At 44.5% G+C, this 14,267-nt stretch overlaps 1 protein-coding gene across 1 annotated transcript; it reads left to right on the forward strand.

Moving 5' to 3' along the window:
- The first annotated feature begins 4,716 nt into the window (after positions 1–4,716).
- Positions 4,717–13,556, forward strand: PYGO1 (pygopus family PHD finger 1). Its single transcript, NM_001024691.1, is given in 4 exon segments — positions 4,717–4,724; positions 5,622–5,715; positions 10,063–10,148; positions 11,933–13,556. Coding segments are annotated over 3 exon segments (1,257 nt in total). The 5' UTR covers positions 4,717–4,724; positions 5,622–5,666; the 3' UTR covers positions 13,055–13,556.
- The last annotated feature ends 711 nt before the right edge of the window (positions 13,557–14,267 follow it).

Here is a 14,267-nt window from a genome sequence, read left to right on the forward strand (position 1 = left end):
TAGTTGCTACATCCAACTTGGGGTTCTGTAACCATGAACTGAGCAGCAGTATTTTTTTCTCTCTACTAACAACTGTCATTTTTAATTGTAGACAGTGAACCACAAACTGGTGGATTAAATCTATTCCTGTGCTTGCCCTTGTCACAAGTGTAATAAGATTGCTCCAGTCAAACAGCTTGTCTCTTCCTTAGTGTAGAAAGGTGTTATTTATCCATTTGCAACTTGGGTTAGAGCAACTATGCTGTGTACGGAGGTTGTATGTAATCCAGAAGAGTTCTACAGAGGTACTGAGGGAAGATCTGCTAATCTGTCAGTGACTCTGCCTGATTCTCTGAGCTGCAGTTTCCATATCTACTTAACTCTTATTAGACAGGCAGCCTTAGTGCTTGAAATTCAAGGACTTCATGGTTCAGTCCCAGAGAGAGAATCGACCTAAGCTCATCCTGTGAACTGTTCTCTCCAAAGCCTTGAAAAGGAGAAAAATGAATGCATTTCTCTATGTTGGAGTACTGGTAAGATGTCTTATGAAAAGAATGTGGTTTTGTATAACAAAGTTGGTGGCACTGTATAAGAGAAATGAGATAATGTATCCAGGAAGATTCTTTCTAGTCACTGGTGCAGGCAGATGGGTACGGGTCAAGATGTACAGTGTCTGTTCTGGGCTCTCACTGCAGCCAGCTCTCAGCTAATACTGAGGCACAGGGCTGCCACGAGAGAGTACCCCCGCAACTAAACTAAGACTGGAGAGTTTTTTTCTGCAAGATTTCCTGCTAGCTTTGGAGTCAGCATTACTACTATTTTAGCTTTGTGGCAAAATTTCACCTAGGCAGTTCTACATTGGAAATCCCATCAGTCATTGCCTGAATTTAATTACTTACAAATGCACTGAGGCATAGGACAGCCTGGAATAAGGCTATTGCATGTTTATACAGCACACAAACTTTGTAACCCTCAGTAAAGATATTGACAGAGTCTGGATCAAAAACAGTTTCATAAGCAGTTATTGCAAAGATTAGCATGGCCTTTGCAGAAAACCAAAGGGGTTCTTAAGAGAACTGTGCAAGTGCATGAATTAAATGCTTGTCTTTCTTTTCATTAAATCGTGATAAACAGGAAAATGTAAAGAATTCAAGATGATAATCCAGTATGGGCATGAAATTGCATTTCTTTTACTTCCCCACAGAGTGTCCCCACTTCACTATTCATTGCTCAAGACAAGAACTCTTCCTTGAGTAGGGTAATAGCCTGTTTTGTGGAGAAGCCCACAAAGGTTTGTCAAACATGTATTTGTCTGTGTTTAAAATGTATTATCCGGATAATATGGCAAGTAAGTTTCCATTCTATTTATCCTAGAGGAAAAGGACAAAGAAATCTTATATCCCCTGAGGGCATGAAGACCAGATGAGGTTTTATACATATACATACCGATTTATGCATATATCTCCACTGGATTTCTTGAAAAAATTTTGTACTTTGGTATTAAATACAATAATCAAACCTAGGTTCCTAAATAATCAGATGCCCTTCTTTATATTTGAAATGCTTACAGTCTGCATTTATTAATTTTTATGCACAGGGTATGAAATTTTAGTTAAAAACTGATGGAGAAATTATAGGTTTGAACTTTACAAGTCATACGTGTTGTCGGCAAGAGTATCTGAGTGCATGAGGTTGTTCCTGAAGTGCTTGAACATGGCCATGTTTTAACTGTAAGCTGAAAAAGTAAGTAAGCGTGCACTCAAAAAGTGCATTTTTTTAGATATGTTGAGCTAAAACTCAACAGTTCTTAAGAACTGCCCAAAAGTTTGCTTTGAGTATTAAAAATCTTGGTCCAGTGTAGATGTGACACTAGAGTGCAATTCCCACACATTTCTTGGATATTTTTCTTAATCAGCCCATTAATACGTTGCTTTGGTAAGTTTTCGGCCAGTGATTGTCTGCGTGATAAGACAAAGGCATGATCTTTCTCAAGCCCTATAATTGATTTGAAGATATCATGCACTTTACTGAAGAAAACTAATGAAATGGACCAAAGAAAAAAGTCTGACATTCTTCCACAGAATTAATAAAGCAATCTTTTGCACTTCTTACCTACAGTTTACTACTAATTTCAGATTAAAGTTGAATCAATTAACTGAATTAATTAGGTTGTGATTTGTACTTTCTATTATGTAGACGAATAGTTAACACATAAGTTTCGATGTTCCTAATTTTTGTTGATTAAAAGCAGAAACGAATAAGAAGTGAGCTCATGGGACCTGGTTTACAGCATTGTAACAGATGAAGCGTTCACCAGTAGGCAAGCAATTCGCCCCTGAATAGCTTCAGTGACTTGTGCTCAAACTATTCAGTCACGGTTACAGTCCCTGAGACTGGCTGCTGGACCCAGAAGGGACTTGGTTAATATGTCTTTCCAGGGCAACACCAGATACATATCCAACAAAATAGTAAAAGCATGAAAAATGCATATTTCTATCAACATGCATGTGTTCCGTTTTACTACCCTGTAAAAGGAAGATGAAGACAAACAAATCTGGAAGAAGAGGATTAACACCAGAATAACAACCAAACCAGATTTTTAATGTTTTCTCAGGCCTGACAGAAATTCCGTCCAGCCTTGCTAAACAGTCCGATTTATCACGGTGACATTGTGAAACAAGTATAGTAAGTGTTTGTAGAACAGAACTTTAATTTGTATGATGTGAGAAAGAGGTTCTTAGAAGAATGAATTATTCCCCTGCTCACATAATTGGCAGGGAGGACCAGTCATCTACTGATGCTGGAAGGCTGTCACTAGCCAAAGCTACCATAATCCAAGTTTCCCTAAATGTGCTCCTTTTTTCCATGTCAGCATTTTCCATCCAGGTGGAAGAGATTAGTGGCAATTGTGCTATCTTTCCATGTGCCACAACACCTGCACAGGTGCACATGCCAAACCCTGACACCACCCACGCAGGCTGGACGTACTGTACTGTACTTCTGCATGAGCCTGCTGGACTCAGGGCTATGTGCACATCTCCCTGTGTGTGAAATCTTCTCTGATCAGCTGGTAGGTTAAAGCTGTGTGTGCTTTATCACTTGCATGACATTTGAGAAGTCTTGTACCCAGTGATGTTCTTAGGCCCGGCACATCACACGTTTGAAGTTAGTGCTGTCTCACCAAAGCCCCCTTTTTCAACAGCCAAGGTAAGTTACAAAGCATTACACAGTATTTGTTCACAATCTGGTAATCTAGCAGGAAGGAAGAGCTTTTTGCTTGCTTTGTTATTGTCAAGGAGAACATTAATTCAGAATAACAGAGTCGTTCAGGTTGTAAGGGAACTCAAGTTGGAAGACTTGACCTAGACTCCAACCTTCTGTGCAAAGCAGGCTGTTCTGGACTTTACCCAGTTCGGTCTTGAAAATAAATCTTCCATTTCTTCTGTTCCTTGTCTCTGTGCTTGCACAGCCATGCTATATTCTCCCCCTCACATCCTGTTGAAACCTCCCATTTCAGTCTATGACCATTAAGTCTCATTCTGCTGTTATCCACTTCAGCAAAGGGCTTCGCTCTTGGTAACCTCTACTTAGGTACTAGTAAGCTCTTATTAAGTCCCCCTGAGTTTTATTAATTAATGTGAATCTTTGAGTGGGAGAAATGATGAATTAACCTTAAGGACAACTAATGAGCTGTGTGGCAATCAGGTGGTCAACAGAGTGTGATAATGAGCGTTTTCACAGGCTTTTGGAAGGTTTGAGATGCTGCTGTAGGCATCTGAGCAAGTGAATTAATTCCTCTTCAGACACAGCTTCAGCCATTTCTCATGTAGCTTTAGAAGTGTAAAGCTGGTCTAACAGGATTCTTGCAGACTACTCACTAAAATCATGAGCACAAGTTAAAACTGAATTTAGATGAACGGCAAAACACAATTTTTTGCAATTAGAGCACTGGGTTAAAGTCTGAATTCCCCGCTCCCATTTCCAATGCAGACAATCATCCCCTAGGAGCCCTTACAGACTCTGTGACATCAATCTGCACATCCATAATTACAGTCTACGTGCTATTACAAGGCAGCCTTGCACAAAAGCTTGTGCAGTCCTGGGAGAATCATCTAGGCCTACAGCGAGCTCCATCACAGAAAATGCAAATCTCTTCACAGCTAAGGCATCCTCCTGCAGATATAGACGAGCTCACACCCACCTCGCTAATAACAAGCCATGCTTCTCTTCAGCAAGATTACACAAAATTAACCGGAAGCTCTCATGAGAGCATCAGCAGTGTGCTGTACTTCAAGGTACACCCATGCTGAGATCGCTGCAAAGACTGTGGACAAATAAAAACGATGTCTAGGGAAAGGCAGAAATTGACATGAAAATGGAATAACTTTATTTAGTTAGAATTGCAAAATGAGAAAGCAAAAAGGCAGAAACAGCAGTAACACCTTTGTACAAGCAGCACTTCTTATTCTGCCTCCCTGCCCTGGTGATCTTCAAAGTGCCAACTGCACGGCGGTTGGGAGCTCCAGAGAGCTCTGGAAAGGTACCGTGAATGATGAGTGTCGGCATAGCTGGATGGACGTCGCCATCCCAGTTAAGGGAGAATAAATCCTAACTCGGGAGGTATTCGGTACAGTCGTTGAATAGTTTTGGCCCAGGGTCAGGACTCCACCTGTAACGCTGCACAGCCGTTTTGGGAGGCAGGAGGGGCGGCACGGGGCGTTTCCCCGGCCCTGAGGTGCGGCTCGGTGTGACCGCCTCGCCCGGCACCTCACGCGGGCTCAGGGGGTTCCCGCGCCCCGGGTGCGCAGTGCTGGGCTCCCGCCGCGCCGCACCTGTGTGAGGGAGCCCCGCCCCGAGGAGGGCCCTCCGCCCGGCGTGTGCCCACCTGCCGGGGCCGGCAGCGCTGCGAGAACGTGGAGCTGCAGCCCGGAGGTGAGAAGCGAGCTCGGAGCGTGTGTCGTGTGAGGTGTTACGCGGGGAAAACCATAAAACGTCCGCACAGCCGAGCTGTGACCTGCGGGGTATTACCTGCGCGAAGCGTGACTCGGATGACTGCGGCGATCGCGCCGAGAAAACACCTGGAGAGCCCCGCGCGTCGCCCCGGCCCCTCCAGTCAGGACAGGAGCCGCCCGCCCCGACGGCCGCGCGCTGGGCGCTCTCCGCACTCTGCAGCCGCCGGCGGGGCGGGCGCGTGCGGCCGGCGCGAGCCCGTCCCGCCGCCTGAAGCGGCGCGTGCCGGCGGCGGGCTCTTTGTTGCCGGCGGTGGGGGCCGGGGGCAGCGCGGGGTGCCGCGAGCCGGCCGCCGCCCGGGGCGCTGAGCGGCGCCGGCAGCCGAGGGGGGCGCTGCGCGGGGCAAGGCGGCGGGGGCCGGGCGAGGCGGCGGGCTGCGGCCCGCGGGGGCCCTGCCCGGAGCGGCGCCGAGTCCCGCGGAGCCCCGCGCGGCGCCCGGGCGGCGTTAGCGGCCGTCCGCTCGCCGTGGGCCGTCGCGGAGCCCTCCCGCTCCCAAAGTTTGCAAAGTGTGGCGGCTCACGCCGCTGGGGCGGCGGCGGCGGCGGGTACGGCTGCGGCGGGCGGGGGCGGCGGCGGAGGAGGCGGGGGCGGAGGGGGCGGGGTGCGGGCCGGCGGCGGCAGCAGCATCAAAGAGCCCCGATTCCTGCCGCCCTGGGAGCCATGCGCCGCTGTCTGTAATGTCAGCGGAACAGGAGAAGGACCCCATCGCGCTGAAGAGATCCCGAGGTACTGTGGGGGGGGGTCGCGGGTCGGGCCGGGGGCGGCCGGCGGGGCCTAACTCCCGCGAGGGGAGCCCTGAGGGAGCCCGCGGGGATGCCGGCCCGGAGCCGCTGCGCGCCGGGCCCCGGGCTGCCGGCCCTCCGCCCCGGGGTCGCTCCCTGCGGCGGGGCCGGGCGGAACGGGGCCGCGCTAAGTTTGCTCGGTGCGGCCCGGCCCGGCCCCGCGGGTTCCCGCAGCCTCCGGGCCTGGAAACGCCGAAGTCGGGGTGGCGGTGCGCGCTGCCGGGCGCCGCGCTGCGCGGTGATCTCTGTTGTGTTTTGCTGCCTGTGCCGCCCATTAGTATGCGGCGTGCATAGTGTTGGTGCAAGGGAATACGTCGGCGGTGCCACATGTCCGAGGTGGTGTCGATGCGGAGCCCGTAAATCGCACGGAGCGCTCCTGTGCCCCGCGTTTGATTTCAGTTGGGGTTTTGTTTATCCTCGTTGGGAAAGGAAACGTTTCCCCGCGGTTGTTTTCTTTCATTAGCAGTCCCGGTGCGTGGCTCTGGTGAGGTCTGAACGGGCATTGCTTTGAAATGTACGCTGTCTGCTCTGCCTCGGGCTGCGCATCTAAGGGCACCAGCCCGCGGTTTGCAGGGCAGTTCCTGCGTCCACACAGTTCTTAAAAGCGGAAATGCGCTTCTGACTGAAATAATAAGTCGGGTGATGGAGTTGGGTGAAAATTATGGCATAATAAGACCCGAAGTTTATTGCTTCTCTTTCCCTCTCCTCCTGGGATCCCATTGTTCTGAATGGTGTAAGCTTTTTGTGGGTGGCTGAGTGGCAAAAGGTGGGGATTCTGTTATCCGTATTGTCACTGATTTACTGTTCATTTCTCTAAACCGGGTCTGGTAACAGCTGGATCACAACCTCGAGGGTGAGAGAACGGAAACGTGCAGCTGCCTTACAAAGGGGACTGGGATTCATTAGGCTCTGCTCTGAGCTCTGATTCTGCAAATACATAGACATGCAGTTTCACACACCAGAGGTACCTGCCGAGTTCTGTATGATTACGGCTTCACCTCAGGCTTTGCGGGATCGGGCCCACAGTGCGGGCTCACTGGGTCTGGTTGAAGCCTGGCTCTCCAGTTTTCTGTCCATAATAAAAAGTATATTTGGCCATTTGTAACTGCTGGGAGGTGTTGTTAGAGCACTGTAAAAAAGACTGGGGCTCCCATGCTGTAAAATCCCAGAGGTTTGTCAGTGACTAGGAAAATGCTCTGTAGAGTATTTGCAGTACGTTAAGTACGGCATAAATTATACACAAAATAATAATATCTGACTGTGTAGACAGAGCTGCGAGTTTCAGTTTTCTCCACTCACGTTGGAAGTGTCTGTGTGAAGTCAGAGAGGATGTGGGATTCGCTCCCTCTGTGCTGTTGAAGTGTAAATGGCCAAAATGCAATTTAGCCATAGTACGTAACGGGGGAATAGATATCAGATAAGTATTTATATCTCTAAGTCCATCCAAGTATATGATGTCCCAGTCAAACAGATTGATTTTTTTTCCCTGCAAAATTAGTCACAGATGAAGTGATTTTTTTTTTTAGACCCTTTGTGCAAATATCACAACGTTCCAAAATGCTCAGTACACATCTTAAAGACGAGCCTGTGTGGCAGGTACCGTGAGTGACTTTCCCCAGAGTTTGTTTTGGCTGCCTGAAAATGACTCTCATTCACTCTTCTTCTGGAGGTATGCTCAGACTAACATTCAGCTTCCTTTCATGTATAAATTAAATCATTATGAAATCCACAGGGAAAACATAAATTCGTAGGGCTGAATTAAATCACTGGCCTCACACAGTGAGAACTGCAAATACAAAAGCTTTGTGTATTCCAGATGTAGGACTCAGTTCTGCAAGCCCTTGCAAATGACTGACTTTCCCCACTTGAGTAATCCACGCAGTAATTGGTGGCTCTTATTGTAGAATCCAGAGATTTACATGCTAACATTTTTGAAGAATGAGATCTGAAAGAGGAAGCTTGTACGTAATTTTGCAAAGTTGTGACTTCTCCAATGTAGATTGGCACTCTCCTATGGTTCACAGTATTCCATTTGCTTGTAGATGTAGTAATTTCTGTGCTGCTAGTTGTTGAATTGAAAGAAATCAGAATATTTGTAACATGTTGCCATCAGCAAACATTGTTTATGTATTAAGAATATAGGACCATATGGAGAAGCGTATTTTTGCAGTTGTGAGGAAGGGTGCTCACAGTGCAACCTCCCATGTAAAAGTTCTGGAGGAAAAGAAGCTGATGGGAAGTGCAGAGACAGCTTTGAGCAAATAGTTTTTTGAGAAGGTGATGTATGGCATTTAAGGGGTGTTTGTCACCTTTATATAAAACTATATGGTGATCATTTTGCATCTACAAGTAATGTGACTGCGTACTATGCTAAGTGCATGCAGTGCTGTACATTCTAAATCAAGGCTTAATGGTGTTTTTTTTCCCCTCCAGCTTAATCCTTTGCTGCTCTGATGGTAGGTTGTACCGGGATACGCTGTGCTCAAGCATGAGTTTATTTTGGGAACTGGATCATGACTTCATGCCGTAGCCTCTGAAATTCAGACTCAGAATTTGCCAGTAATGATAGGTGTTGATTTGAGAGGTCCAATTACATATATCTTATGAGTAATGAAATGTTTTGGGAATTACATATACATAAAACAGAGATGAAATCTCTGCAGCGACAGCCGAAGCCAAAAGGGACTTATTAAAGCTCAAGTCAAATGGGATTTTTATTTGAAGTCGGTCTGGTAATTTCCCTGAAACCTGTTAAGGCAAAAAAGTGTGTGTGTTGTGGGGAAGGGGGCAAAGGCTGAGTGTAAGGAAAAAAGGGAATCGCTGGGAGCGAGAGCTCATTGCGGTGCTTGGCTGTTGGCCTCCTTTGATCAGGAGTATTTGAAGTAACTGTTGCATGTTTAAGATTGCATACAGTAGATCTAATTCTTTATGACATGGGAGATTTTGTGTTATGCTCCTGAATAGTCCTAAAGCTGGTTAACTGTCTGCTGGGAGTACTGGTGTAACGTAGAGCTGGTGTGATGTCACACATGATGCTGCTCTGCATAATACTGCTGGTAACTCTGTTATTTTCAGGTTGTCTTCAGTGATAGAGCTGAACACACGGGTTTCTCTTCATGCTTACATTTGGATGAAGTTTGACTTGTATTCACAATTTGAGTTTTGAATAAATAACAGTAATTTTTTTCAGACTACACTGCTCACTTCTTATGGTTTTATACTGTTACTCTTATTATTTTTCTAAAATAAACAAACTATTACCTTAATGGGCCTGGGAAAAAATAAACATACAGTTTCTTAATGTAGTGGTGTTAAAACTTTAGGTTGGAGTGTTGTCATGTAACCTGGAAGTGACTGCCGTGCTTTGGCTCACAGTTGCTTTCCATTTGGGAATGCAAGGTAAATTTTTTGAACCCAATGGAGGCAAAACGGGTGGGATAATAAGGAATGTGCTAGAACCTAAGCTCTAAATAGAGCTTTAAAAATGAAGGCCACAATTTGTACAACTTTGAGAGCTTGTTGCACTCCTAAGGTTGGGTTAAGTGCTGAGTGGAGTACAGATATCTCTTTGTATAGATCAGATGAAGTGATCAATAAAATGAACAGTCTTTTACTTATTTATCTTGCCAGAGCAGCTGTGCTCAGTTACTTAATGAGATTTCTACGGAGTAAGTCAGACTCACCTGCAGCCTCTCTCATTTTTTGGCAGGTGTCTTTCATTTGATCAAGTCTTGCATTTAGAGAAATTCAGATCTGATAAAATGGAGATCTGTCCAAAGAGTATGGCAGGTTTCCAGCAGATATTCACAGATGTGCTACTCTTCGCTTTTCTTTTTCCTTCGTGGCATATTATAATGGGCTGTTGTGTGTCAGGCGACGAGTGTGATAAATGCTATGTCTGTCTAAGTTAAATAGGAGGTGAATCTTAGCCATGGTTTTAAGCAGTTCTTCCAGAAGTTTTATGCTTTATGCAAGTAAGAAGTACTTCAATTGAAGTAGAGATGTTAAGAACCTAGGGAATGATAGGCATAAAATGAAAGGAAAGCTTTATTCAAACTGTAGTAAGCATGAATTGGACATTAGCATGGTAATAGAGTCGGATAGCTGTGTGTGATGTATGTTAACTTTTACCTCTGTGTATTTGCTTCTTGAGTATTTGCATTAATTCTGATGCCATGCATTGTAAGGTCAGCATTTGTAACAGATACCCCTTCTGTGACAAACAGGGGCATACTTAAAATACAGTATGCAAGTAAACTAATGCAGAATTGCACTGCTTGAAATCTTGTAGGTGGTGACGGTGGATTGGATGGGTTAGGAGGACCAGGAGTACAGCTTGGAAGCCCCGATAAGAAGAAGCGCAAAGCAAATACGCAGGTAAATTCCCTTTGATTCTTAGTAAGCAGCATACTCAGATGTTGTTTGCTGAAATGACTGTCTTACTCTGTTCAGAATATTGGTCTGTTCTCACAGACTGCTTTTACATTAAAAATGTATTAGTTGAACTGTGAAGCTGAAATTTTAACTCCCTTCATTAAACTTTATCATACTAGTTATCCTCACTGAAGTTATTTTAGGTCTTTGTAGGTTGCCAAAGCCCTATAAGGGGAGAAGTACAGTGAGACTGCGAGACTTGCATTTTACCATATGGATTTGATTCTGAGACACTCTTTCTTTTAGTGACTGTGTAGCCATTGGTAGCAATCTGTACAGCATGATTAATTGCTATGAGACTTTTTTCTTTTTTTTATTCCTACGTATGTTGATTTGTGGGCTAATAGATCAGTGCAGTTTGTTAGTGCTTTGACCAAACTCCTGGCATATTCCCCAAGTGGTTTTTCAAGCAAAAACTATGAGGCAGGTTCAGCTCCTTTCCAGTGAATCTTTGCAAACTGGCATTTCTATACAGTTTCTGTTTCTGAAAAAGGAAGCCAGAATACAAAGCGTCTAAAATAATTGGATATCTGTAGAGTCGAATGTTCCTCTTTGTGTATTTATTCACCAATGAGTGAGAGTATCAGTTAATTTTTTACTGCTTGGAGGGAGTAATTGTATTTACGTAGGTTAAACGATCACTTTCTCTTAAGCTTATCCAGTATTAATTGATTCCAATCCATGGGGATTTGTCTTCTCATCTTTTGTTTCCCTTCAAAGTAGTCATGTTGAAACTTGTCCTAAGAAATAACCAACTAATTGCTGAGTTTCAGATCTCTCTACTGGTGGAGCTTTCTTGTTGCTTGGAAATGGTGATAATGTAGAGGGCAGGTGGATTAGTTTCTTTTCTTAACAGATTTGAAATGTGCAGGACAGAACAGCAGAAGTTTGGCGGGGGGGGCAGGGATGGAATAATTCAGCCTTAGTTTATTAATAGGAAGCCATCCTTTCTATGAGGAGCTGAGGTGAAGGTGCAGTAGCTTGATGTTCCCCACAGGCTGGTCTAGAATGAGATTCATTTGTAAAGCCACTCTGAGGACATTCTAGCAGCCTCTGGGCTCCTTGTTTGATTGTCCTTGAAGACTTGATTATGCTTTCTAGCTAGAAATCCTTGTATTTTAATCGTACTGACAATGCTTAACAGATTGTCCACAGTCACTGAATGTTCTTAAGGGACACCTCTGTTTGGTACACAGGATGTGGAAAATTCCTGTGCACAGACTCCTGTGTTATCTATACTTTTCTTTAGGTTTCCAGTAACGTTACTTTTTTAGGTTGTTTGTGTATTCTCACGGAAGTGGGGTGTCTTGAGAGATGTGTTTCCAGTAAACTGAATTCAAAATGACACTAACAAAATACTCCAGATCTCCTCTTCAACATTTGAAAAATGTTGTGTGTGTTTAAGGGGGACACAGCTTTTTGTTTTGCCGTGTTTCTTAAGTAAAAAATGGAGGGGGAAAAAGTCATGATTAAGGAGTGTCTTCGGAAGCATGGTTGCGCAACTGCACAATGTTTAAAACACTGAGATGACTGTTATCTGGAGCTCAAACTCCTTTCTTCCCTTCACTGAAATTTCAGGTAGCTTGGTGGGTTATGGTGAGAGAGCTTTACACAACAACTGAACTGTGATTTTAGCAGTAGTGCTGCTAATCCAGGACCTTGTCGTTGGTGTCTTTTGTAGAGACATGGTAAAACTAATACAAATGTTGTATTTAAAATGTTTTTAGGGATCTTCATTTCCTCCTCCATCTGAATATGCTCCACCGCCGAATCCAAGCTCTGACCACCTTGTAGCTGCAAATCCATTTGATGACAACTATAATACTGTGTCTTATAAACCACTTCCTTCAGGAAATCCTTATTTTAGTAATCCTGGTTATCCTGGCTTTGGGGGCTATAACACTTTCAGAATGCCACCTCACATGCTGCACAGAGTGTCCACGCCATATGGTGGTTCCTATTCCCTCAGAAACCAACCACACCCTCTTCCTCAAAACCCTGTAGGAATGGGTTTTAGTAGACCCCACTCTTTCAGCTTTGGTCCACATGATAGCCCAGGTTTTGGGAATCAGCCACCTTATAGTGGCGGTCAGATAAATCAGAACGTCAATATGCCTGGTCAACATTTCAGACCAAATCCTGGTGAGAACTTTGGCCATTCTGGACAGATACCTCATCCTGATGTACCATCTAACTTTGGTCCTGGAAACAATTCAAATTTCCCAAATACTCAGCTAGAGTCGAGCCACTCCTTTGTTCCTCCACCAAGCACTTACAACCAGACAAAATCATCAGCACAAAAGCAAGACTTTAGTCAAGCTGCAAGCAAGGCATCCAGCCAGAACACTGCTGCTCTTCAGCATCATCACAGGACAGAGGACATTGTGAGTCAAGGTAATAATGACCTCAAAAATGTTACTCGAAACAACGTGGTCAACCAGGATAGTAGCCATTCTAATAGTGCTGATAACACTAATGCTGGCCATTCAAATGGGACTCAGAGTAAGTCCCGCCAGCCGCGAAGTACCGCTGAAGGATGCAACTCTGAAAAGAGCAGCAAAACACCCCTTCATCCCAGTCGGCATGGTCACTCGTCCTCTGAGCCCGTCTATCCATGTGGAATTTGTACACATGAAGTTAATGATGACCAGGATGCCATCCTGTGTGAAGCCTCTTGTCAAAAATGGTTTCATCGAATCTGTACTGGCATGACTGAGTCAGCTTATGGTCTTCTTACAGCAGAAGCATCAGCAGTGTGGGGTTGTGATACATGTATGGCTGACAAAGACGTCCAGCTAATGCGTACGAGAGAGACTGCAGGGCCACCTGCACTGAATACAGATGGCTAACAATGTGAATTGGTGGTAGTGGCTGAGCTACTTACTATGAAGATTTGGATGTGAATTGAGTAGTTTGTGTTCTGAAGACAATCGATTGTGTTTGATTGCTGTCATATTATTTTCCCCTATCTGTTTTCATTCATGAAGTTCCATCTCAACTTTTGTACTCTTAACTTTGTGTGCAAATGTTTTACAGGGTGGTATATATATATTTTTTTTGTTTCTGACAACTGATCGGAAGTAGGATGTGCATTGACAATTTTATTGAAGGCAAAAATAGGCCTTTATGAATAGTCCCTAGTTTGCTAGTATTAATGTGTTAACTAACACTGGCATTTACTATTCAATTTTAATGGTACTGTACTTGCAAGTACTCACTGCTTTTTTTTCTTGTTGAATGTCCATTGCTGATGTTCTTCCCATCTTTTCTTTGAATATCATGGAGATGACATGGAGGAAGTGTGCAGTACTAATAGTTTGTATTTTTTTAGAATAAATAAGAGGATTTTTTAATGCGCTTTTTCTGATTTTTGAACTAAAGCAGTAACACAATTCTAAAATCAATGATTTCATTCTTAGTAACGCAATGAAACCCACTAAATCTTACACCTTGATATTTCCTTGAAAAGGCAATGATCTTTTGACTTCTCAGCAAACACTTAATTGCTGAGGACTCTTAATAGGTCTTGCAGTATAGGAAATGGCTACAAAATATGATTACACTGGAAGAAGCTAGGACAGATCAAGTTGATGATGTCTAGTGCTTTAAATCTAGAGAATACCAAAACTAAGGTTACATGTGTAACCTTTCTTCATCTTAAATACATATATAAGGATACAGCCACTGTGCGGTCACGTATCTCTTGCTCATCCTCTCCTCATTGGTGGCTCTAGCTTCCACCCTCAACTGTGAACGAATTTAAGCAGGGAAAGCTCTGCCCATCTCTTAGAGCTTTCAGCTGGAGCCTGCTTGTTCATCCTGAGCTTACGCTGTCCACTTGGCAAGAAGAAGGATGTGAGGCAATGGAGTGTGTATAGCACAGACTCTGAACTGCAAGATAATTTGACCAGCAAAGTAGTAACACTGAATTCCCACCGCTGCCTCAGCCAATCTTGCAGTTTGAGGGGGAAGGAAAAGTAGAGTGAAGACAAAGACAACTCTCAGATCTGTGAGCTTGGCTCACACCAGGAGCCAGCAAGCATAAATTGAGCAAACTTGAGA

Source organism: Gallus gallus, chromosome 10, assembly GCF_016699485.2.
Source record: "Gallus gallus isolate bGalGal1 chromosome 10, bGalGal1.mat.broiler.GRCg7b, whole genome shotgun sequence".
In the NCBI taxonomy this organism is placed as follows: domain Eukaryota; kingdom Metazoa; phylum Chordata; class Aves; order Galliformes; family Phasianidae; genus Gallus; species Gallus gallus.